Source organism: Lissotriton vulgaris, chromosome 11, assembly GCF_964263255.1.
Source record: "Lissotriton vulgaris chromosome 11, aLisVul1.2, whole genome shotgun sequence".
Lineage (NCBI taxonomy): Eukaryota > Metazoa > Chordata > Amphibia > Caudata > Salamandridae > Lissotriton > Lissotriton vulgaris.
In genome coordinates this window covers 907,945,406-907,973,134 of record NC_141699.1, presented here as the reverse complement: position 1 = coordinate 907,973,134, position 27,729 = coordinate 907,945,406, and the positions used below count along the sequence as shown (strand labels likewise).

The following is a 27,729-nucleotide window of genomic DNA, read 5'->3' as shown; positions in this document are numbered from 1 at the left end:
TGCTCTAAAACAAACTTTTCACAAAAACAAAACTTTTTTTTATATGCAGTACCATTTCCTTCAGGGAAAATAGATTACATCAAAAAAGTTTACTTTATGTACAGGCAATCACAAACATGGCGGTCTGTTGGTCCTAGCTGGCCACCATCCCTGTAATGGCCACTAATCGGATTGAGTTGCAACTTGCAACCTACCTCATTAATATTCATGAGGCAGGTCGAATTGCTATCCTCTCCGAGTTGAGACTTAGTGAACTCACCTGTTAGTATATACTTCAAAAGTTTATTACCCAAAATATAAGTAAAGTGACAAGAAAGGCTGACACACACACACACACACACACACACACACTCGTAATGACATCATCTGCACATCACACACACACACACACCCACACACACACACACACACACACACACACACTCGTAATGACATCACCTGCATCATAGAACAGTAAAGTGACAAGAAAGGCTGACACACACACACACACCCACGCACACGCACACACACACACACACACACACACACTCGTAATGACATCATCTGCATCACAGAACAACGACAGCAACTCCCTTAGAGGCTACACATTGTACATTGCAATAAATCATGTTTTTCAGCTACTCATTAGATTTGGGTGAAGGACCGTCCAAAGAGTATGGTGACCCTCTTGTTGCTAGTAGCAGCGCTGGTGCAATGAGACTTCTGAAGGCCATTGGTATGTCTTTAACATATCCCAGTAAAGTGAATAGTGTCATGTTGTGGGTGAGTTACCCTGTGATAGAGGATAAAGTAGCGAGAGATTGAAGCAGATGTCCACCATTCTCACACCAGATGAGGAAATCCCACTGCTGAGACCACACATCTGTCAGACTTGGAATCTCCTCTCAACCCACGTCTATGTAACCTATCTAGAGATTGATAGATTATATGTACGGATTTAATAAGAATATGTCTATGTCCACAATTAGGTGCAGCAAAATTCCCACTGGTCATTTTTTAATTGCACTTATAATTCCATAGCTCATGACCCTTTGGCTCAAGGGATACAGATTGGTGCTCCTTTTAGACCGTGATATTAATTTAAGAGGTCAGTTGTTTGAGTAAGGGGAACTTCTAGGCAATCGCAAAAGTTTTAAAGGTTGGCAGAGCTTGGGAAAAATGCTAAATGCAATTTTCATGCTACCTGTGGGGATATAGGAAAAAGTCTACTGGAGTAGACTGTGGCCTGTTTCAAACATATTCAATAGGGAGGAATCTGTCCTCAGTGAAAATGCCAACGAGTTGGGAGAGTTTAATCACTGCTAGTTGTACGCACACCTTTTCTTTGCATGTCAGGTCTAAGAGTAGGTTGTGTGTTAGCAGATGGCCGGAATATATATATTTTCAAACTTGGCTCTAATACAGAGTTTGTCCCATGTTCAGATAGTCTATTTCACAGTGCCTTCATCAATAGATGGGAGGGTTGCAGCTGCGGCTGCTACCTGTTAGCAGCAGTGGGACGGGGTGGGGGGAAGGGGCGCTGGGGGGAAATAGGTTGAAAGAATCACTTACCTCATGGCCGGCCGGCCGGCCTCTGCCTCTCCTACGTCCTCTTCCTGGCTTCTGGGGGAGACAGGAAGAACCAGGGCTCCCAAGCACCCTGTAGCACGACGCTCAGCCAGGCGCTGCAGGGGTAGGCATGTTCTCCATGTAGGCTGTAATGCAACCTGCATGGAGAACATGGTTTGTGTGCATGACTGTTTTGGGCTACCCGAGAAGTTTTATCATTTTCTTTTTTTACACTGCAAACAGCAGTGGGCGACACTCCTCCGCCTTAGCAGAGAAGCCGCCACTGGAGGGTCGGTTTAAGGCAAACAGCAGTATTTATGTGAATAGAGCACGTTATGGAATATTCAATGGCAAAGGGAGGTTGAAAAGGAGGGGAGAGATAACAATGACAAGTGAATTGGGCATGGGCAGAAAGGTAGGTCTGGGAATGTGAATCCCTCTTGTTCAAACAACAGGGTTTGGGTCTCCCATTTTAGTCTGGGCTGTTTTAGTTCCTATGCATAAATAAACACAAGAAATCCAACACTGGAAGGGGAAGGAGATGGAGAGAGAGAGTGATCAATCATTGTTGAAGCACTCAGTGTTTTGAAAAATACCCCTCACACACCAAAAGGCCCCTTGGTGTCATGCTTCATCATCGGGGTCTTCGCACCCCTCTATCGGGATGCGGCGTGCTGCGACCTACTGCTACGCGGGAGCACTTGTAGTGCTGACTATGTGTGGTGTACAGTGTGTGGGGTATGTTTATCAGCGGAGCAGCGTGAGGGGTAAGGCGGCGATCATAGCGTCCTGTCCATATTGCAATTGAAGCAACACCCCTGACGTCCTTTTTGCTCATGAAGCCAACAAACAAGCTTCAAAAGTCATTGTGCTTGTAGCAGACCGCTGTAGGCACACTTAGCCTATATACTAAATTTCACTTTTTTGTAAATACACTTTTTTTTATAAATCGAGACGTGAGTAAGGTGGGGAGGTCGTGCCCCCGTCCTGAAGAAGGAGCTTGCCTCCGAAACATGTCGACGACAACGCACACCAGAGGTCCTGTTCATTAATACAACAGACTAGACCTCACTCTGCACTTCTTTTAACAGTACCAACCAGAATAAAAAATGTTTTCTTTCATACTCATGTGCCAGGTACTTTTTAATTTTTCACTACACCCCACCACTCACTTAAAAACATACCCCACACACTGTACACCACACATAGTCAGCACTACAAGTGCTCCCGCGTAGCCGTAGGTCGCAGCACGCCGCATCCCGATAGAGGGGTGCGAAGACCCCGATGATGAAGCATGACACCAAGGGGCCTTTTGGTGTGTGAGGGGTATTTTTCAAAACACTGAGTGCTTCAACAATGATTGATCACTCTCTCTCTCCATCTCCTTCCCCTTCCAGTGTTGGATTTCTTGTGTTTATTTAAGTATCTTTGTGGAGCACGAATCCAACCATCTGCTCTACCTCCCTCTTGTGTTTTTGATATATTACTTCCTATGCAGCCTTACTGTAAGAAATTGAAGTATTAAGGGAAGGGGGTAAGAACTAATGTTTAATGTGAATCACAAAAGTCACTAAATAAACCAGCACTTAACTCTCTGGTGGCTTGGCACAAAGTATTCGGGCTTAAATTAATGGCAATATGTAAAGTATTTATGCACTACTCAAACAGTAATAAAGTGAAAAGACAACACAATAAATATCCCAAAACAATTTAGAAGTATAGAGAATTTTTTATTAAATACAATGACACCAAAACGCCAAAAATCCAGTACCCAGAACCAGCGATATGAATTTTTAAAGTCTGAATGAAAAATAGTGCCAAGAAAAATGAAGTGTCGAATGCGGTTTTCTGGTCCCGGAACCAGTCACAGGATGCTTGTTTCTGGTCCAGGGCGGAACTGGCTTGGCAGTTCGGGCTTGACTGTTCCCATAAGGAACAGGGTCAAGACTGATTTGCATATGGCTGGGTCCAAACTGGGGTGGCATGGTGAGCAAAAGAATGATGGATTAAACCCAGAACCTTGTGACTGGGGTGTGAATGTTTGCATCGCTCAGCAATGCGTCCATCAATTGTTTCTTTCGCATTTGTCACCCTAAGTGGGAAGGGTATGCCCTGACCTGGGTCCCGTGCTCACTGCACCACTGGATTCAAGCTAACCTGGCTGATGAGGGGTGATGCCCCAAAACCGGTCCCCGGGTGCTTGTTTCTGGTCCATGGAGGACCTGGCTTGGCCGTTCGGGCTGGACTGTTCCCTTAAGGAACAGGTTCAAGACTGATTTGGATATGGCTGGTTCCAAACTGAGGTGGTGTGATGAGCAAAAGTATGATGGATTAAACCCAGATCCTTGTGACTGGGGTTGAATGTTTGCATTGTTTTTTTGCACTGCCAGCAACACTACCTGCTGCCTCGAGCCAGCTTCTGAGTAGCTTCGCCACATGTGCTGCCCCTGGGCCAGAGATCGGATTGTTTATGCACATGCAGTTGGCGCATATTCTTCCTGTAGGAGTGAAGTAGGAATTGACACAATGCTGTGCTCCTGACCATGACTGGCAAGGAACACTTGCATTGGTGATAAGGTTAACAGTTGGACTAAGACTGCAGAACTGATAGCACAAACTGTGCATGAGAGGGGTAGCAGTGCATCTAAGCCTGAAACATTCCAAACATACTTTACTTTAAGATAAAGAAAGATTAAGGGGAATATAGGGGGACTTTGATCCCTGGATACAGTGACTCTGCACCAGTAATTATTCATATTTGGTAGTGCTTAGTATTTCTTTTTACGTGTATTATGGAACACTTAAGAACCTACGTATGTATTTCCTTAAGAAGAGAAGGAACAGAGCAAATATTACTAGCAGCATCTGACTATTTCACAGCTATAAATGGTAAATAACATGTATTTTTTGTTTTATTTATGAGGAGCTGAACAATAAGTAATCCTCAACATGGTAAAGAAGACACTATTTTATCAAAAAAATGGATATACACATTGACACTGGGAAAAGAAGGAAAATGAGGAAAATCACAGTGTATGTTGTACTGTATTGCAGGATTTATACGGCAATCATACCCCTGGGTGCCCTTTTGAAATGCCCGGTTGAAACAGGTGGTTTTATTTTTACCTATATGGGAGGAGTTAGTGAGGTATATTGGAATTGGAGACATACTTTAATTATGCAGATTGTGGGGCACATTTACTATTAATTCCCACACAGCAGCAGAACAAGGGAACTTGCAGCACAGAGAGCAGACATGTTCCCTATTTACAAAGACATAGCACATTTCTGCTCTCTCCTTGCGCTGGCGCAGTGTGGTGCCTAACACCAAAGCAAGCCCCTTTGCACCGTAGAGCAAGTGTGTCTGTGCTACTGGCAGGATTGTTTTGTGCATTAAGTAATACCTTCTATCACAAAAACAATCTTTAGAGGCATACTTCTCTTTCTATGTGTGCTTCAGAAAGGGGAAATAACAAGCATGGAAAATGCAATTGGTCTCGTCTTTGATTAAGTTAAAGCCATTTGCTTTGCTAATGGTATTGCATAGCAAAGCAAATGGCTTTAACTCAATAAAAGGTGAGACATGTTGTATTTTCAATGCTTGTTTTTACACAGCTGTCCTCGGTCTAAATGTGCAATTTATATGTCCAGATATCTGCAGCTCTATACAGGAAGTAAAGATGTAGCAGACATGGAACAATGCAATTACCTAATTTAGGTACTCTGATAAAATAGGGTTGCAGGAAGTTCAGATGCTGTGCACATTAATAGAATCATTACTAGAAGCGACTGCAATTTATATGGAGTTCGCAAATATAAAACAAGCATTTTCCGGAACATTGTCAGATGTTTCACGTTTTGTCTGTGTTCCCGCACTGTGTAAAAAAAAATGTGATACCAGATCTTACGTAATCTTGTAAAGAAGCAGATAATATTTACAAGAGTCCTCTAATACTTCCCAAAGTTCTATCCAGATTTCTTAGTGGTATTTACCGCACGCACGTCTGCCTTTACTGTTTGAAGATGCCCTCCAGGTACCAAACGGTAGAAACAATTTCTATCCAAGAACTTGGTAAACAAGTGGGGCCGGAGACACGACAGCGGGAGGGGGGGCTGGAATGGGCACACGGACAGCAGGAGGGGGGCGGGAACGGGATAAAAAAAGTAGTAAAAAATGCTGCTTACCTGCAAATCAAGGAAAGTGAAATCGCGCAGCCCACCCCTGCAAAGCACACTTTGGAAATGAAACAAACATGCAAAGACAAAAAAAATAAAAAAACAAACGCGAACATTGGCAGATGTTTCATGTTTTTTCTGTGTTCCCCCACTGTGTCAAATAAAAATGTGATACCAGATCTTACCTAATCTTGTAAAGAAGCAGATAATATTTAGAAGAGTCCTCTAATACTTCCCAAAGTTCTATCCAGATTTCCTAGTGGTATTTACCGCACGCATGGCTGCCTTTACTGTTTGAAGGTGCCCTCCAGGTACCAGACGGTAGAAACAATTTCTATCCAAGAACTTGGTAAACAAGTGGGGCCGGAGACACCGACAGCGGAAGGGGGGGCGGGTACGGGCACACGGACAGCGGGAGGGGGGTCGGGAACGGGCACACGGATAGCGGGAGGGGGGGCGGGAACGGGCACACGGACAGCGGGAGGGGGGGCGGGAACGGGATAAAAAAAAAGTAGTAAAAAATGCTTCTTACCTGCAAATCAAGGAAAGTGAAATCGCGCAGCCCACCCCTGCAAAGCACACATTGGAAATTAAACAAACATGCAGAGACAAAAAAAAAAAAACAACCGCCCACCGCCGCATGGCGTTGTTAAAGGGGCGGAGAGCGAAAAAATCACCGGAACGCCCACGAATCTGCTCGGGCAATGACTGACAGATCTCTCTTCCAATGGCTAGCCTCCATTTATGGAGCTAGCCAATGGAAGAGAGAGGCGGGACAAAGCCCTGTACTGTCTAATATAAGATTTCGCCTGCGCGAACACTGCTGCGCAGTGGACGCCAGGCGAAACCTAAAAAGAGCATTTCTTTTCAAAGCGTGCCACTGAATTACTATAAACATTAAAGGTAAACAGCTCACCAGCACACAGGAAGAAATAAAATACAGTGCTTCTCCGTGACCACCAGTCTAGTCTCCCCGCTTTCTGCTTGCAGTCATCAGCCCAGTCCTTAGCTAAAGTAAGCCTTGTCACTGAGCTGTGTCAGGCTGAGAATCTCCCCTCCTTCCACAGCGATTGTGTCGCAACCTGTTGCTGGCGATTTGTGTACGACATCCACACCACAACTCACTCACCTAAACTCAGACGAGAGGGCACAGCAGGCCTGCTCGTGGATGAGCTGTGACAGGGGGAAGCCGCAAAGGGAGTTTGGTTGCGCCTCTGCATGCACGCTCTTTCTGCATGCACGCTCTTTCTGTATCCCCCCTCCCTCACAAGCACATATGCCATTCACTTCCGCCTCTCTCTGCCCTTTCCAGCCCTGCAGACTAGGAAAGAGCTTGCAGGGCAGGATTTCTTTTTCACCGAGAGGAAGAGTTCAAACCATGCAAAGGTTTCAGCACTTATAAGAGTAAAAAAATCGCTGATTTGTACATGAATGAAGTCGCCGGGATTTCTTGGTGTCACCGTCTTTTCTTCATGAAGGAATATGTTTGGATCAGGCGGATCACGTTCTTATTTAGTGGTTTATTTGAAAACATTTTTTATTATAATGTTCGTTGAATGCAAATAAAGTTACACGTGCTGAGGCTTTTTATTGTGACGCATTAGCATCTGAGCGGAAAAGAGGAGAAAGCAGTTATTATCGTCTCACAGTTTTCTGCGAATGACTAATTTTCATAGGACAGACTTTCAATCCTGTCAAATACACATTGAAATTTCATCATCAAAATCCAAGATTTAACCCCGAAAGTAGTGAAATGAAATCTTAGAAGTATACAGCGCTCACATGCAGCTCTTCCACTTGAGTGTGTTTACCCTTAGGCGCACGCACGGGAAATTCTTTTAAACAAGTACAAACTCGCGCACGCTGTAAAAACAAGCATTTAACCCCGAAAGTAGTTAAATGAAATCTTAGAAGTATACGGCGCACACATGCAGCTCTTCCACTTGAGTGCGTTTACCCTTAGGCGCAAGCGCTGGCCATTCTTTTAAACAAGAACAAACTCGCGCACGCTGTAAAAACAAGCATACAAAAAAAGTGCTGCAAGCAAATAATAAACCTACTGTGTCACGCTGTGGGTAAGAGATCCAATCCCACTGGGCATGGCTAAAAGGAGACAGGGTGGCAACAAGCAGCGATTGACATGCCTTCAGTGCAATCATTGCACTTCCTTTGGCATAATTGGTGACGCCAAATGAAGCGCACATATGAAAACTGAAGGCGGAGCTGGGACAGGGCATCTGGAATTGTATTGATTCAAAGATGCGTTGTATGATGAGAGCAGCGCATGCGCTGCTTACGTCAGGCCGAGACCTAAAAAGGAGGAAAAAGATATTTCTCCTTGTTACGCCTCTGTCAAGTAGGCACACTGTTTTGGAGCAAACCAAAGTTTACAAGTCTTTGTCAATCTGTGTTTGCAGCAAAATACATGGGTGGATTCATGGGAACGCTCCCGCCCCACCCAAGTAACGTTACCCGGTGCAAATTAAAGCAAGACAAAGGGGCTTTGCGTAGCTTAGAAAATGGCAAAAATTATTTTGCGGTATAGCCATGCCACAAAGTGCCACAACCCCAATGCAAAGTCATAATAAATCTGGGATTGTGAGTACATGAGTGGAGAGAAGGATGTATTAAATATTCTACAAGCTGATGAGCACATTTATACATAATACAACCCGAATATGCTATAAAACATCAAGAATCCCATACAGTTGCATGTATTTTTACAAAACACTAAAAGAAGAGCAGTTAATGAAACTTTTGTTAGTGGGATGTTCGAATCCAATTTTAAATAGGTTCTGATAGTAAAAACATTTATAATTCTGGAGTAAACAAAAACGGAAAGGCGTAAAACAACTTACAGGATAAACATGTCTTTGCTCTTCAATGCAGTCCCTTACCTGCAAAAGGTGGTCCCAACAGAGCAGATATTCCATTTGCACAAATGATGATCCCAAACGCATTGGCCAGATATTGAATCCCGACCAAATCTTCTGTCACGACAGGCATCAAAGAAAAATAACCACTAGAGAATCCAAGCAAGGCACAAATAACGGCCAGACCAGCATACATGTGGCAGAGCGGCAAAATAATAATGCAGATACCAAAGGTCAAATTGGCCAGAATAAAGACATTCCATGCACTGACACAAGGTAAGTCCCCGATGATGCCAAGAATTATCTTTCCAAAAATATGGGCTATTGCTATAATGGACGTCAATGGAAAAATATCGTTTTGCTCTGAAAGTCCATACATCTGTACTATTTCTGGGAGATGGATAAAAGGTATAACAAAACTACAGTAGGCTAAGAGAGCCCAAAGGACGAAGCCCACAAATACTTTATTGGTAAACAGTGATGCGGCTCCAAAGTAACTCGAGTGCCATGCCCAAAAGCCCTTTTTGATGGCTGTGGTCATGCGGCTAATTTCCTTCAGAAGGCGGAGCTTACACACGGTCCTCAAAGTCTTTTCATTTGCTCCTCCACCTTTACTGTTACTTTGTATTGTTGGTGATTTGTCAACGACGTCTCTATTTGTGAGGTCTCCGTCTTTCTGGTCGCATAAAATGCCATTGGGTTTTACAGCTTCCGGTTCAAGTGATGTAATCATTTCCGGAGGATCCGCGGATCTCTTGGATTCAATGTCCTTTTCGCTCGCCTCCTCCGCTGTAGTTAGGGGCCTCATTAAGGCCCCGCAGACGCACAGATTCAGAGAGACGGCTCCCTGGATAAGCATTGCATTCCGCCATCCATACTCACTGCAGAGGTGCTTCAGGAGAATAGTCATCAGAAATGTCCCAAACCCTGTCCCAGTTGTGCTAAGGCCCTGGGCAAGAGCCCTCCGCTTCTGAAAATACTGCCCCACCATGACCACAGCAGGCAGGTATGCCATTCCACTGCCAATACCTGTTGGGATGCAAGATGGAAGCCATTAGAGGTTATTATCATAAAATTAAAAAATAATTTTTTACATTGGAGGTCCTTTTCCAGATGCTCCGAAAGGTGACCATAATGTTTGACACTGTGATGTTTCGAGACATTTTTGAATAAAAATACAGTAACAAACATGAGCTAAAACGAGCAACCACAAAAGTCTAGTTCCAAACAAACTAATTTAACAACCTCTGTTAGCCGAGGAACTACGTTTCATAATAGATGTGGTTCACCTGGGAACCAGATATAAACATTATGATACTCTCATACTTTTAACCTGAAAAGCGAATGCCTGTGAACCGCCATGTTAATAGCTCACCAGGTTCAGATTATTGATCTGTATTATAGCCTTATAGCCCGCCGTAGAGGGCTATACCGGCAATTAAAGGCCCGCTGAATCGTTAAAGGCCCGAGCCGAAGGCGAGGGACTTTAACGAGTCAGCGGGACTTTAACAGCCGGTGTAGCCCTGCTACGAAGGGCTATAGGGCTATTAGAACATTCTGCCACTAGAGGGCAGAATGTTCTAACAAATTAAACAAAGGGTTCTCGAAGCTCGTGGGGATATATCCCCTCGAGCTTCGAGAAGCCTTTGTAGAACATTGGAATGTTGCTCTGCTGGCCTTTACCGGCCCGCAGAAGCAGGGAGCACTCCATTGTCTGCAATGGAGCTCGCAACATTACAATGTTCTAATATTATTTAAAGTCATTACTATAACCACATCATTGAAACCAACAAAGATGTCTTTGTGCAAACAAATAGCCACACATTAAGTGCTATATACTCATATAGTTTTCCATTTTTTTTTATAAATTACCATTACCTAAATGACACATTAAATAAAAAACATAAAAGGAGACCAGGTTAGCTAAAAATAAATTAAGAAAACAAACATGAATTGTAAATCAGACAGCAGTATACTACTGGAATGTGGCATTGTGATTGGATCATAGCGGGTCGTAATTTACCCAGGAGATTCATCGCTAGATCCAAGCAACTCTTATTACAGTATTAACCCACCCACCAGTACGAGTTCTAGCACAAACAGCTGGCTGTGAAAATTACAGAGTGCTGATACTGACTAGAATGTTCACCTAGATCACAGGATGTGCCTGCACTGGGAGAAATGCGGCTGGAGAAGGCACCTTTAAACTCATTCACATTCCTATGCAGAAGGCTCAAAACGTGCTTGAAAATGGTTCTCGTCTCTGCTATTACAAGTTGATGAAATAAATGAGTCGACAAAAACATTCCTTTCCATCAGTGTGTATTACATGTTTTAAGAGTTCCCAGACTGAAAACAAAATTGTGTAGTCCATGGCACTTTCACGGTGTTTTAAAATGAAAGCCTCATTGTTCTACCTAACTTACACAATGTTTTCTTATTTTAAACATTGTTTTAATTATCTTTGAATGTACTTCTTTCCAAGGTATATAGAGACTTTTTGTGGACAATAAATATACATTTTCAGACGTATTCTATATTTTTCTTATATTTAACTCATAATCAATATGATTTGAAGCTTGTGCATCTTCAAGAAGGGAGCTGCTACCACTGACAAAAGGAAGTGGGAGAAGTAAATCGAAAAAGTAAATACAAACAGAAACTAATTCAGAGGGTCTTACTACTGATAGCTGTATAAATCTATGTATCTTAAATGGGAAGTCTGTCATCAAAGGGCATGAAGTATCAAAAAAATCGAATTCCATGCATTTAAATGGAAGATTAAATAAAACCTTTTGCCAGACTGTTACTATTTTAAAATTAAAACTGTATTCACCAACAGAGAGTAGGGATATTCTGTGAAAATGGAATGATGGACTTAGGTAATGATTAGGCCTAGGTGAAATTGGGATAATTGCCGTTCCCAAAATTGTGCAAAATGCCCAAAAATTAAACATAATTTACATGTCAGTCTAGTCTGGGATTTTGAACCATTATTTTGCAAAAAATATGCCCTTGAGTATCTTTTTGGATGCGAGGAGCCATTTGCTTCTAACAAGTGCAAAACTGCCGTTGACGTGACCAGCAGCCACTCGCACTTTGTTTGCGTTTTGTTTATTGTCTTTGTTCAATGCTCCTCTACTAGGATTTTTGCTCATATAACATCTCAAAACCCAAACCTAACTGGGACCTGGGACTTGTGCCAAGACTCTCCTTTTTCCAGACTGCAGTGACTGACACTTCACATTCTCTTTCTATACTAAGGCTAGGCCAATGCAGGCTATGCTATTTATGATTCAACCCGCCACCCCTAGGGTCCACAGCATCTTATGCACCAGTTTAAAATTAATACCAGCAATCCCAGCCAAATGGAAGTGCATCCTAACAGCATTTCCCTTTCATAATAAGCTTAGCGAAATCCTCAGTCCTGTGCGGCAAAGGGTGAAATGTGATGGCTGTTTTTTTGTTGAACATTGCACACATATTGAACTAAAATACGTATGCGATAAACTATCTGAAGAAATCTCATGAATAGTAAAAGAATATAATTTGTACTTGACTAATTGTACATCGTCGACCCATATATCACTGAAAAAAATAAGGGTTACAGGGACGTTATAGTTAGGCTCAGGTTTCACATGTAGAAATTCATAGTTTTGAGAGTGAGTGAGTGAGTGTGTGAGTGGATTTGTGAGTCAGTGAGTGGGTGTGTGAATGACTGTATGGGTCTGTGAGTGGGAGCGTGAGTAGTTGTGTGGGTCTGTCAGTGGGTTTGTGAGTGGCTTTATAGGTCTCTGAGTGAGTATGTGAGTGGTTATGTGGGTGTGTGAGTGGAAATGTGAGTGGCTGCATGGGTCTGTGAGTGGGTGTGTGAGTAATGTTGTGGGTGAGTGAGTGGATATGTCAGTGGCTGTATTGGTGTGTGAGTGGCAGGGTGGGGCTGTGAGTGGATGCAAGATTGGCTGAATGGGTGTTCGAGTGGGTGCGTCAGCAGCTGTGTTAGTAACTGGGCCAGAACAGAACCTCACCTGCCACTTTATCCAACAAGAGTCCACAACTTTGTACAACATGTCTACCCAACTGGAGTACTTTCTACTGGGTATTTAGTAAGTGCTTGTGTGTTGGATAAATGTCTAGTGCTTCTTCGACACTACAGCTGCGTAATGGACCACGTGGAAATGTCTCCAGTGACCTTGTGTGTATTTCAGCAATGTGATTGTTCCTCTGCATCTTCAACCAGAAATCTATAATAACTTGACAGTGGGCAGGAAAACATTTACATTTACATTTTATTTCACTTGTATAGCGCATAAATCACCCGAAGGTCTCAGAGCGCTGGGAGCAGACAAGGATCCTTAAAATTCAACAGATTCAGGGGGTTAAGGGTTCAGTATGCTAGGGATTAAAAAGGCAGGTTTTTAGTAGATGAAAACAGATTAAACAGATCAAAAGTCTGCTATCTGTGGGCGGCAGCAGTTTTCCTGCTCACGCCAGCTGGGAGTTGACTTACTGTTTGCTCCTGCTTGGCCGGAGCCGTCAAAGATCCTGCCAAGGGAGAGCAAACACCCCGGGACACAGGGAGCCGGCCCTAGGGTGTGTCAGTCCCCAGGGCCATTAATGGCCCGCCTCCTTTGTTATTTAAGGGTCTGCCTCAGGGAGGTGGTAGTTTCTGGGGCTGCAAATGGCCTGGGAGGGGGAGGCCATGGGGCCCCTCCCCTTTAACTTTAATCAGCCTGGTCCGGGGATGTGGTGGTCCCCGGGCCGTAAAAGGCCAACAGAGGGGGGCCACATGCCTCCCCTCTGATATTTACACCTTGGCCTTGCTCTGGGGAGGTGGCAGTCCATGGGGCCCATATTGGCCATAGAAAGAGAGGGCCGCATGCAACTCTTCCACCAATGTATAAATCAATATGCCCCCAGGACATGCCCCATCCGGACGCTCAAATACAAACAAGTGTGAACGACTGTGCTTGTTTTCTTTTTGCTGTAATTTGCTGATACTTGCAATTTTCATAATTCTTTTTATTTTTAAAGCTGTTTTTTCACCCTTGGGGGCCCCTGGGGGACCCCAGCACCAGGCCTATGGAGTCATTGTATTCCTACACTGCCCACTTCTCTTTTATTTAGCTTTTTGCTGGGGACTTGGCTAAGTCTGAGTCTCAAAATGGCTGCCTAAACTTCCTGGTTGAAGTGTTGCCAGCCAATCAGATCTCAGCTTGAGATATGTTAGATTTGCGGACAGTTCACACCTCTAGATAGCTATGTTTCTTTTTCCATGAATATCTTAAGAACTACTGAACAGATTTACACCAAATCCCAAAAAGCACGCTTTCTGGACTATGATCTAGCTTTTTGTAAAATTTGGTGTAATTCCGTTCAGCGGTTTGGGCTGTAGTCATATCTACAATCTCCATCGGAATTAATATGGCAAATGCACTTATTTTTAACCCCTCCCTATTTTCTCAGAACCGGCCTAATGGATCACGGCAAAATTTTCCATGCACAACTAGACAAAGTAGGGCACTTTTTTGGAAAAAATGTGTAAAAATATGTCAAACAGCGCCAAAGTTATAAGCAAGCTAAAAAACCCTTTTCCTATGGAAACCATGTCCTAACAATACATTAATGTGAAAAGTCAGAAATTACACGAGCTTATGCTGTTATAAAAGAAATCTCGAAGAAAAACCAAAGGTGATGATGGACGGAGCGTTGACAATACAAACACTCACCCCCAGTCAACTGATCTGGGAAGTTGGGGTTGCCTATTTGGGTGACCTTATTTTGTTAAGGCCTCATGCTTTGGAGAGCTATTTGGCGTAAGGAAGAGACAGTTTTTAATCAACTTGCCATCAAGGACTGTCCAGACCTGGATAATTGCACTAAGATACCCTGGCTTAAGTATGGTGTAGACAATTTTCAGGTTATCTATGGACTCAACATATTGATAGACCCATGTTCTGCTGGAAATATCCCTAAACAGGATATGAAAAATATTTTTATGTTGTATAGAACCCAAAAACGTCTAGCAGCTAATGGTTGCCTTACCGCAGTCCATCTTTATAATAAATACATTGAAAGTGAAGGCTTCCAGCAGTACTTGAGCCTGGTTACTAGACCAGCCCATAGATTTGTCTTAACTAGACTTAGATTTGGAATGGCACACGTTCTTGTGGCCTTCCCCCAACCAAAGAAGTATCCTGTTGGCCCTTGCCCATGTGATGGGCACTCAAAACAAAGCACCCTGCACTTCATGCTAATCTGTACGCTATTTTTGGATGTTAGGGGTGTTTACTTAATACCATTGTTTGTAAAGTATGGTATTTTTAATGTGGATGAAGCCATGAAGTTGATTTATAACATGAACTCTGCGGACAAATGTTTTTATATTGCTACTTTTATATGTAAATCTATTCAGTTTAGAAAAAGTATGATATTTTAAACATTCGTCTTTTTTAATTTGTACAGTTATATTGTAATATATTGCTTGTGTGCTATTATGGTCATTGTTTTTTATGTACCGAATAAAGCTTCATGAAAATGAAAATGATCTGGGTTTAATCCATCACCGTTCTTTAGCTCACTCCGGCTGAAGACGGCTGTAATGCCAGAAACCGGTCCTGGGAAGCTTGATTCCAGTCCAGGGAAGACATGGCTTGGCAGTTCGGGCTGGACTGTTCCCATGAGGCACAGGGTCAGACTGATTTGCATATGGCCATGTCTGAACTGGGGTGGCGGAGTGAGCTAAAGAACGGTGATGGATTAAACCCAGATCAGTTGACTGGGGGTGAGTGTTTGTATTGTCAACGCTCTGTCCATCATCCCCTTTGGTTTTTCTTTGTTCGCCCTAAGTTGGCAGGGTATGCTCAGACGTGAGCCCCTTGCTCACTTTGCCACTGGATTCAAGCAAGCCCGGCTGAAGACGGCTGTAATGCCAGAAACTGGTCCTGGAAAGCTTGATTCCGGTCCAGGGAAGACATGGCTTGGCAGTTCGGGCTGGACCGTTCCCATGAGGCACAGGGTCAGACTGATTTGCATATGGCCATGTCTGAACTGGGGTGGCGGAGTGCGCTAAAGAACGGTGATGGATTAAACCCAGATCAGTTGACTCGGGGTGAGTGTTTGTATTGTCAACGCTCTATCCATCATCCCCTTTGTTTTTTTTATTTTATAAAAGAAATCTCACCTGGGCCTAGTAGTGACCTCTCTCATTATCTATTTTAGCCCTTTAAAATGTACATTATGTGTTAAATAACTAAAAACGCAAACTCCCTCTCACAGTTCTTTGAAAATAGCTGTTTTCACTACTGTCCTAACACCGTGAAGGTCTTTTACTTTACCCTCCTCTAAAGGAAAGGCTTTAACTTCAGCAGTTTCTATTCCAGTAAAAATGATGTTCAGAAGTCCATCACTTTTTTCATTAATATAGAATGTTGGTATTTCCATTTGTACATTCGAACTCTGCGTTGAAGCTGCAGCAGAACACATTACAATCATCTGACTTACTGCTGCTGCTTTTAGAAGTACATGTTTTACTCAGTATGTCATTCATTTTCTCCCATGGATAAGGAAGATTTTTGTAAATTCCTTGAAAATATGCCCTCGTTTTAGCTTCTGGACACTAACAATGATTCACACGATAGAATCATGAGAGAAAAAAGTTTTCACTCAAACATGGTTCATCAAATCTCAGCAGGGCATCAGCTTTTTTTTACATGGTGAAGTAGAATTCACCACAATTCCTACAATGAGTATGGCACCTCAAATAAATGATGTATATTGTGACTAAAATGTGGTACCACCATTTCTATATGCTCCTTCTTGTGACCCTCCAAACAACATTCACTGCAATACATTTCAATGGGATAAAATGGCGAAGACTCATCACCAGAAAAAAAACAGGTATGCTTCTTGTGTATGAGAATGCCAACTTGTTATGTACAGTGGAGATTACGGACTTAGGTACCTCCACATACATTACACTACAACGATTGAACACATATTGTTAAAATTTGAGACCTTGGATATTCTTTTTGCTGGTCACAGTCCTTTGAGATGACAACTACTGTATTGCTCACATGATGGTGTTTTAGTGACTTATTTCTTGAAGAAGTCTTTTAGTCTTAGCTGTATGTGGTTTAAATTAGTTTTGCAATAAAGAAGACTTATAGAAATTAACAAACAACTGTTATCTTATTGGATGTAATGAAGTTATTGCATTGGGTCCCCTCTGATTTGATATTATTGCTTTTTCAGCATCAGCCGGCAGCCTCGTTGGTGGCTAGGTGCTGCGTCGTTAGTGGCTAGGTGCTGATTGGAGTAAGCACCAATATTTTTTACTTAGAACTGACCTCAGAGTGTGGTTGTTTATGTCACTTTGTAAATTGGTTGATGTTTCTTGTAACCTACCACATAAATAGTCCCATGAAAAGCCCATAATCTATAAAACAATTATGGGAATTTTACCATCAAAAATTTAAGAGCCTGATTTACAACTTTAATACAACCCAAACGAGAGGACACTCCGGTAATGTCCTTCACTTTGATCATATTGTCTCAATGCTAAATAGTTGTGCACATGGAAAAGGAGGAGTGGTGTTTTAAGAGGTTGTCAATAAATTATAGAAGAGACCCTGACAACTACATTTCTATTTCACTTAAGCATATTATCAATAGAGCTAGATAGGATATAATGGCATTTTTGTTTGAAAAATAGTATCATATCCCTTTTTCGATCTATGTTTATAACAGTGCATGGGAAGAGGATAAGGACCAAAAATTAATTCTTCTAATTATGCTGTCTATATTCATCCCATTTCTGTCAAGGGTTGTGTGAAACTTAGTTGGCAAACTTATGGTGGAGTGGGTAATAGTTCACCAATAATCCAACAAAAAGCAAGCTTTTTATTTGACCACTCCAAATGGAAAGTTCAAAGGGTGGTAACATAATAGTGGCCTTCTTCTACCAGAAACTATTCTGTGGTCGATTATTGAAAAAATGTAGAACAAAAGCCCCAAACAAAATGAACTCAGTGCTTTGACACAATTAGATACTACACAAGATTTGACAGAAGTTTGAAATTGCAAACTTCCAATCTTTTTTGCAGTTTATTATCCCAAGCAAGAGTCGATCAAAAGCAAACCCTATGATACGGACTTTAAGAGCGTGCAAATAGATATTCTCACGTTCTTCTGTATATGTCTACCCCTCTCGCCTTTGTCCACATCATGTTTGGAGCATGGAGACAGTACCATCACTGAAAGTAGTGCCTTAAAAATTTGATTACCTAATTAATATGTGCTGGTTAGTGCACATTTCTATGACCAATTTGTTTATAGATTTTTTACGTGGCATAAATGAATCACTAAATTTTTCGAAGTATATTACTTTGCAAGATTGTGTTAAAAGAAATAAAGATTTATTTAGACATCAGTTATACTTTTTTAAAAAAAAGTTTTTATTACAATTGAAACAGTTCACACAGCTATGTGCCTAGAACCCTGGGGCCTGCAGCATATGCAATCTGACTTTAAACTTGTTTAACACAGCTGTCAAGCCGACATCCCATGGGACCGGCAGCGGTTGTAAAATACAATATATTGAAATACATCACTATGAGCTTCTATAAAACCCAATAAAACCCATCAAACCCCCCTTGTCCCCCCTCCCTGCCATTACTTAAAATGCCAGTTCAACGATGAATACATTTCTGTACAATTTGTATGTATCTGTTGTGCGCTTCTGCCATCCTATTCCATGTATAGTATCATGTCTCATCCGCTTGTTGCAACATAATTTTAACCACCTCTACAAACATCTAAGTGAAGCAATCCTCTTTTCTCCACCAGACATGAGGTTCTCACTCTAGCGATCGTCCTGGAGGTCCGTACCCCCCGAACTCAGCCAATTCACAAAGGGTCCCCAGATGTCTAAAGGCCTAGACCTGTTAGGCATTAATTCCCAATAATTTGTTAATTGATCCCTGCAGTATGTGTCTGCATAAAGCCATCCCGCTATCGTTGGAGGGCATTGCTTCTTCCTTCTGACGTTTTGCCAATAACAGCAGCATAGCTGTGAGTTTGCGGGAACCCTTTGGGATCTCAAGCACAAAGCCCATTTATGCCACCAGTGGAGTAAGGTGTAGTTAAGTTTCCATGATATCCCCAATGTGTCTACCGACTTCGACCCAGTATTGTGCTGTTGGCCTGCAGTACCAGGCCAGGTGCATGAATGTTGCGTCTTGGTGTCAGGTTGTAAGCCCATGCATTGTAATTGAGGCGGCGTTCGATACACTCTTTGCAAGAAATTGTAATGTATGAGCCGCATTCTATACTTTGGTGAAAGGTGTTCTAACTGTGAACAACAGAATTGTGATTGTTTATCAGTTATTGTAGTGTACGTGATCAGATAAGGTGCGGGAATAGTGTGTAGCATCTGTCACCCAGGAGTGCATGGGGCAGTGTCATCAGTGAGTGGTAGCATTATGGATTTCACCCAGTTTATTTGTATCCCTGTTAACCCGCCAAACTGAACCATTTCTCTCATAATTGCATTAAAATTGTCTCTGGGATTCACTAGATAAATTCTCGTGTCATCCGCATACATGGATATCAATAAACCCTTAGATATGAAACATATACTCCGTTGTGTGTGATGTTGATGGAGTCTAGCCGCCAGCGGATCAGTGGCAATTGTGAATAATAATGGCGTTAGCGGGCAATCTTGCCTTGCCCCTCTCGTGACAACAAACGGTTCTGACACCCGCCCATTTACCCTCACTCTTGCCATCGGAGTATTATATATTATTTGCATTTGTTTCACAAACATAGGGCTCAATCCCATTCGGGGCAGGAGGGTGAAAAGGAACTTCCACTCCAAAAGTCAAACGCTTTCGTAGCGTCCAACAAGGCAGCAACTGCCTGGACATGAGGAGCCAGGTAGTGCAACAGTCCAAATATTGTTCGTAAATTATGAGCCGTTGAGCGGTCCGGAATGAACCCAGATTGATCCGGTAATGCAATCTGCGGCAGCATCGGCTGCAATCTGTTTGCAAGTAATTTGACGTAAATCTTGGCATCTAAATTGATTAACGACAGTGGCCGATATGAATCTGGTTTAGTAGGGTCTTTATCAGGCTTTAATAACATGATTATTGTGGCTTCCCTAAGAGTAGGGGGTAAAATACCCGTGTTCATTGGCTCTAGATAGACCAGTAGTAAACGGGGAGCAAGAATATCAACGTATTCCTTGTAAAATGCTGCAGTCTGTCCGTAGGCACATGGGGATTTGTCTGCCAGCATACCACTTATTACCTGCCTCACATCTTCTACCGCAATTGGTAGGTTGATGTATTCTTGGGCACCCCTGTTAAACCATGCCAGCGCTACGGTATCCAGTTAGTCTGTAATGTCTGACTGGGGTCGGTTTGTATGGGAGGTGTATAGCTGTTGGTAAGAGTGTGTCATTGTTTGCAGTATGCCACATGGAGTTCTAGCCATCTTGCCACTCTCTGTTTGCAACTCGGTGATATAATTAGACCCCTTGGGGTCCTGGGCAGGCCAGCCAATGTTTTCCCGGCTCTATCTCCCTCCCATATTATCTTGCTTGCGAGTATTTATACATATATGCCGTTTCCCGTTCTGCCTCGAATGGTAATCCGTTAATTTTGATATAAGCTGGGCCGTAGCAGCAGGGGATGGGGTGATTTGGATCGATCATTCTAGCTCACCTATTTCACGTTCCAACCTGTGCAGTGTATTTCGTATGTCCCTGAGTACCCCCATTTTGAGTGCCATGCAATTTCCCCTAGTAAACACTTTAAACGCTTCCCACAGCATCCCTGGCGAGTCCACTGTCCCCTCATTCAATGTGAAGAAGTCGTTCATTTTGTCTCTTAATTCTTCCCGGAAAACCTGATACATTAGTGCTCCTTTTGGGAAACGCAGGCTAAAAGGTTGTCGATACGGTAGAGGGATTTGCAATTTTATCAGAGTGGGCACGTGATCAGATAAGGTGCAGGAATAGTGTGTAGCATCTGTCACCCAGGAGTGCATGTCTCTAGATACTAGCCACTAGTCCAGTCTGGACCATGCATTGCGATGATGAGTCACACATGTACCTTCCCTAGCTGTCGGGTTCAGCATTCTCCAGGAGTCCAGTAAGCCAAAGTCTTCTATAACTCCCAGCAGCATTTCTGCCGCCTTCGGGTGCTGTTCGCGGGACGCTCCCTACCTGTCTGCTATAGGCGATTGAACAACATTAAAATCTCCACCCCACAAAATCACTGAGTCTCCCAGTGCCTGGATTTTCTGCCTTATGATTTGAAAGAAGGTAGGATTATCTGTGTTCGGTCCGTAAGTGTTTATGATCACCACATGGGTGTTGTAAAGTGTGCCTTGCAACAGAATGTATCTCCCTTCTCTATCTATTATCCTGTGGTGCGTTTTCCATTGGAGTCCTCTACGAATAAGAATTGCCACTCCCCTTGAATAGTTCAAAAACCCATCTTCAACTATCTCCCCATCTGGTGTGTTTGAGTGCGTTAATAGATGCAGTCGTTAAATAAGTCTCCTGCAGCAAGCAGATATCTACTGCATGTCGTAAGAGATAAGAGTGGACCAGCCTGGCCTTCCTGTGATCATTCAAGCCTCTCACATTCCAAGAAAGGCACTTGAGCGCTGTCATGAGGAGCGCATGTAACCTATATATGCATGGTCAACGTTTATCGTACATGAGGTCAATGTATGGGCGAAGGTATGTAATGCAAAAACAACATTCTGTGAGGCGGACCTATGTACTAAGCCGTCCCAAAGGAGTGAACAGGTATGTACCAAACAGTTTTGTCTCATGAATTGTGGCATTTGACATGGCAGGACTATTAAGGTAAACATTTCCCCATCCCCCCACCCACACCAACCCCCCAATCAGTTTGTGAATGACCCTTCCTCTTCCCCCATAACTGTAAACATATGGTCCACAGTAGTGAACACATGTGATTCATCCAAGTGGGGTACGTGAGTCTGCCGGCAACACTCCCCTGTGCTTGTGACAGGGTGGCCGAGTGCTTAACACACATCCCCGATCCAAGGAGCTAGAATGTTCCATACATCAATATTTATCCGTCTAATCGTGTAAATCAACCTATAGCCTAGCCACCTACAGGTACATTGAAGTCTATCATGATAACTTCCGCCTAAGAGCGGCAAAGCATAGTATCACAGTGTTCAGTGGGTGATACTTATCTGCGTATCTGGCGTACAGGCTCATGTCCATCAATCATTGTCACTTAGATTGTTTTCGGTCTGTGATTCACTGGTCGCTGCTCGTTGTTTGTGTTCCTTAGCCATCTGAGTCGCATAAGTTAGTGCTGCCTTTGCGACCGTGAAAAAGGTAGGCTTCCAGGCCCCTGAATCCTCAGTTTAGCAGGGTATATCAAGGTATATTTGGTACCGAGTTATTGAAAAATGTTCTTAGCAGGAATGAATTCCCTCTGGGCCGCCTGAACCTGGAGTGTGAAGTCGGGGTATAGTACTATGTTATTCCCTTTGTATTGTATTTCACCTTTCTCCCTGGCCATCAGCAGTATTTTGTCCCTGCAATTCAGAACTCATGCAAGTATTGGCTGTGCTGGCGCACCAGGTCTTGGTCTTGGTCCCAACGTGCTATGTGCTCGTTCGATAAGAAACATGGCAGACAAGTCCTGTCCGAAGAGGTCCGTTATCATCGTCTCGATGTATTTCTCCATATTTTGGGTATCAGTCGATTCCACAATTCCTGTATTTCGTATATTATTACGTTGAGACCTGGCCTCCAAATCCTCATTCGTCTGCTGTATTGCATAAAGTATATCATCCATGTCCCGTAGCTTCTTGTTCATTTCCGTTTGCCCCTCCTCCGTTTCTGTCCCTCTTGTTTCCAGTACGCTCATGAGGCCCTCCTGTTTTTCCACTCTTTACGTTATTCTGTCCATCCTCTCAGCCAGTGAGTCCATCTTGGTATCTAGGCCCTGAAGGCTGGATTTTAGATCTTTAAACATTTCCCGAATATCATGGGCTGGCGGTTGGTGTGCTGCATGGTCTTCAGACTGCTCTTGGTGGCTGGTGTCAACATCCGCCCCCTTGGCAGTTTTTTTGTCGAAATTTATTCTTGGTTGTCGTGTATCTGGCTTCCCCATTTTGTCACTCCACTCTCCCAAGTATAATATCCTCAGAGTTGATGTCGCAGTACAGTATCCGTGCAGTAGTGCCAATATCGTCATACTTCACTTGTGGGGGGATTTCTGCCCGTTTTGGGGTTTGCAGCAGCACAGTCCCCCCCCCCCCCTCCCTCCCCCCCCATAGCTGAAGTTGGGAGCGCTGCGGTCATCTGGTGTAGCTACAGGCCGCCCTCCAAATGTGAAGTCTCTATCCAGTGGCCACGGCGTCAACCCTGTTGCGTTCCAATATCACCCAGCACCCACCTACTTCTGTGTTAGGCACCGCAGCAATCCGCTGTTAATTCTCCTTCATATGCCCCATCCGCCCGTTGCTTGCCGAGTGGGTCAATAAGACTTCAAGAGCGACCTCCGCAGTTAACAGAACGGGTCCGTTCTTCAAGCCCTGCGCCACTATGATGTCTCTCCGGGCTCTACAAAATGGCGGCTCCGCAGCCGCTTTACTCTTCACGCACCCAGCCAATCAGTCAGGGCACAGGCAGATGCTCACCTCGGCCAGAGCTTTCAGGTCAGCTCTTGCAATCTGTTGTTTCGCCCCTTGTGAATGTCCGTACCTCCCGACCTTCCTTCCAGGTCCGTCGTCGCACTGTGATAACTTCGCTTATGGGCACCGGCAAGATCCACCACAGCAGCATGCTCAGCTTGGGCTCAGAGTGCTCCTTTTTCCACTGTAACTTCTCTCCCTTGTTACCGGAGTCCACCCTTCTATGTTCCCTTCGCTTTCCACCGCCTTCAGGGTCTCTGCTGGTGTCTCGTCCTCCGGTGCCCTCTCATCAATGTTTGGGGCGACGCCAAAATCCAGGTCAGTGGCTGCGTGGGCAGGCCTTGCTTTGTCTCAGGATCTCTTCCGTCCTCTAACGTCACTGTTTCCACACAAAAAGGTCACATTGGAATGCTGGCTCCTCCCTTCGACGGTCTTCTGTGCATGGACCGTGGTGTTGCGTGTTGAACGGAGTTATGTTGGATTAATTCACTCGGCCGGCGGATGCCGCTCTACTGTGCGGCCATTCAGCTACATGGCTAAGCCACGCCCCCCAGACATCAGTTATACTTAGTAAAGAAAGTAATGTCACAAGTGAAGAACAGATGTCCACCCAAATATTCACATTCTTTTTTCTATTCACATCCATGCATTGTTTGATTCTCTATACTTCATCACAGATCCTTTATTCAGTTTCATAACCATCAAAGGTACAAAACATCCATGTAAAGCAAATAACAGATTTTGCCTCAGTCAATATCCTTAATGCATAAATATACTGTAGTAAAACATAAAAATAAAATCATAAAATTAATCTCAGCAGATCAGGTGCAGTGCAGTTTCATTACAGTTGTTTCTGTTGGAATAACAAGATAGTCCCTCAAATTAATAGTCTTATCTCTGTAATGTCTAGATTAGTAATTAAAATTAATCCCAGATTTTAGAGATGTATACAGTTTATGGTGTTTTATAAAGTGTAATGTTCTGAAAAGTGCTTTAAAAACGGGCTGGCCCTTAATTATTAACTATATAAAACACAATTATATACCTAATACATATATACATAAAATGGTTTCCACAGGACATTTTGTGCACTAAAATGCTAAATTTACAAAGATTTCAAAAACGTCTCCCGCTCTATCCAGATATTGAGCAAGAACTGGCTCACAGAAAAAACAACTCGGCCAGATGGGTCAGTCATCAAGATTTGTTTCACCTATCTACAATGTGATATATCCAAGGACAAGAAGATCAAGCGTAGCCATTTTCTGCACACATCACCATATTTAGGACAGACAAACATAATATGGTCAAGAGTCTCAGAATTCATGCCAGACAGCTGGACATGAATCAGACTAGAGATTTTCATTCCGATTTTTTGCTGAACGATCAAAAGGGCAAACTGCCTGTTCTAAATCTAATAAACAAGCTCTTGGCCAATGGTGGTGTTATATTGTCCATGTAACTTTAAAAAAACCGAAGGAGGTTTAAATGCCAAGAACTGCTCATTAAGATGGCCAATAGTGCCCCTGGTTGTTATTTCCTGCCACACTAGTAATCAGAGGTTGATTTTAAGGCCTGCTGTTCCGCCTTCAGGTGAGTCCCACTCTGTTGAAACCCAACTTTTTACACCAGTCATGAACAAACCTTTTTTTTAAAACTTGTTTTTATTGCAACATTGCTATCATTTGACTGCCCCCCCTGCTGCTATTGTTCTCTCTCTTTGAGTGCGGAGGAAAGGTGTGTATTATTGTAATGCAGCAGTACTCCTGTCTGTTTTTCCATGCTTCCTGTCTGTTGACTTCGCCATTTGATCTTGCGCAGAGGAGGGATTGTGTGCTAAGTGGAGACTGAGCCTGACAGTTGGGTCATTTCTGTGATTTACGTGTTCTCTATTTATAAATAGCCCCATGTTATTGCCAAAGCCTCGTGTAAACACAAAGAAGAATTGTGTCTGTCATCCTGTGACGCTTATTTTTTACATTTAGCTTTTTATTCAGCATTTATTTAGCGGTTAAAGGGAGCCCCTGTTGCATATAGAAAACAGGGAAGGAAAGAACGCATGTGGCAGTTCTTTCAACATTTATTTTGATTGAAGTGCCTCTCTAAGGAGGGGACCTTTGACGCATCTATAGATTGTCAAGGAAGGAAGGGGTGGATTTATCACCCTTTCAACGCTTATGTTTTGTTGCAGTGCCTCTCTATATAAGGAAAGAGAGGACCTCTGACTAAATCTAATAGATTATCAGGGAAGGGAAGGTGCGTCTGTGGAATATACCACCGCAGGGAAGGGAGAGGTTGGAGCCGTCGCCTTTCCAATATTTACTCAAGTGAAATGTTTTAAGGGATCCTCTGTGGAATATACCACCGCAGGGAAGGGGAAGGTTGGAGCCGTCGCCTTTCCAATATTTATTCAAGTCATTATTTTGTTTCAGTTTGCCTCTCTGTATAAGGAAAGAGGGGGCCTCCATTTCATTACTAATGGAGATGAAGCTAATCTGAAGATCCGCGTAGCTAACGGCATTTTTCAGACATTGCTTATCCCTGCTGTGTGACCAGGGAAATTCCTGCTATGTGATCAGGAACATTTATCATTTTAGCCATTGTATTTTCACCAGTTAAACGTGTCTTAATATTTACTTTTTGGTGTACACCACGTGTATAGGGAACATTCTAACGCACTCTAGTGGCCACAGTGCGCAATTTTTTGTAATATAAAATTCAAGTAGTACAAGTGTCTGCACGTTAGCGCTTAGTGTCTAATGGTACATGCAGAGGTTTCTTTTTCTTTTTTTGGCTCATAGAGCAAACTCTTGTGTGATTATTTCTTTTTCATGGTCTTTGTGTTAGGAGTCACTGGCTGGTACAGAGGCTGACTGTAGAGAGACCATACTACTGATATCTACGTTCATTGTGATTGATTATTTTTATTCTTTGTTTCTTTGATTGATCATAAATTGTGTACATTGATTTCGGTATAATATTGTGGTACATTTTTGTGCCTGGCCCAAAACCAATATTACCACTTACGGGTAATGGCCCACTAAGTGGATACTGCTGCAAGTATTTTGTGAACATCATTTTAAGACTGGGTTGTTAGCGAGATTCAATAACTAGGGAGATTGTAAATGCATTTTTATGCATCCCCATGTGCATTGACCCGCCACTGATAACCTAAGAGTTTCTGCACAGATACAGCATATTGAGCACCACAATTACCACAGATATATTGTTTTTTTTAATGCTGCTATTCTCCTGAGTGCACACTTGGCATTCAGGATTGCCCCCTCCCTCCACAAGCACTGCAGGCTCACGAGGGAGGACACAGAGAAGCACCCTGCGTTTTTTTTTATGACTAAGGGTCATTCAGAATAATAAAAATTGTTTTTTAACTAAATTCCACACAAATGAATAGGTACAGGATTATAGGACATACATTACGACACACGCCATACTAGTGCATATTTTTATGACAACACCGGGACTAGAGACACCTGTTATTGAACATCATTGTGGCCTCGCAACCCTTTGCAGAGCAAGGTCCTTGAGGCTTGTTTTGGTAACCACCCTAATGCCCTGCAATTTCCTGACAACTCCCCAGAAGGTATTTACAACGGCCCAGATAAAGAAGAGGTTAGAGAGGCTGTTTATTCGATCATTATAGAAGCACTAGGTGATGAGCTTGTGGTAAACTGCCCCACCCCGAAAACGATTGATAGGAGGTCAGGCAGATTTCCGGTACATTTATGCACATATAACCAAAGAGAGTACAGATGAACCATAGTGGGCAGCGTCCAGTTGAGGTGGTCCTGCACATATTGGACAACAAGACAGTGGCAATACAGAACACTGGTGCACGAACTATAACTAAGTTTGACAGACACCAGATTCCCTTGGTAGCTAGAGTGTGGAGACTGTTGGGACTCCCACTCACACTAGGCACTGAGGTAAAAATATCTACACTACAGCTGACGTGGCTGTGCCTCCCAGTACAGTCCTACACACCCCACATTGACAATAGTCAATTCATACGTGAGGGATTACAGGGTTCCCCCTCCTTGGGAGACACGCAAGATATACCCTTGCAAGTATCACGGATGTCCCCACCAGCACCACATAGTACTGAAGAACCCCCCACAGAATCAGTGGGAAGTCTAGCGAATTGCGAAACTATCGCCCTCACCAACCCGCCTCCAGTAACTTCATCTTCCCAGAGTACAAACTGCCAGGGGAGGCAGGGAGACTCACACGCTACTCGCACCTCACCAGACTGCGAATTTTACACATCTTTTCTACAGGCACTATCAGTTCCCGACTTGCCCCTGACTTGCGAGCTACATGCCCAAGAGCTGCACGCACAGCTGGGACAACAGCCTTCATCCAGTATCTCAGAACAACTGCAGAGACACCCCTTCAAATCGCATTGCCCCTTACTGTGGGC

At 43.3% G+C, this 27,729-nt stretch overlaps 1 protein-coding gene across 5 annotated transcripts in view; it reads right to left on the bottom strand.

The window, feature by feature from the left end:
- SLC16A14 (solute carrier family 16 member 14) overlaps positions 1-27,729 on the bottom strand; it is a 538,310-nt gene that overhangs the window by 5,547 nt on the left and 505,034 nt on the right. For all 5 annotated transcript variants that reach the window (XM_086944042.1, XM_086944040.1, XM_086944041.1 and 2 more), the window contains exon 4: positions 8,622-9,626. In XM_086944042.1, the coding sequence (XP_086800168.1) occupies positions 8,622-9,626 (1,005 nt within the window). The remainder of the gene's footprint in view (positions 1-8,621; positions 9,627-27,729) is intronic.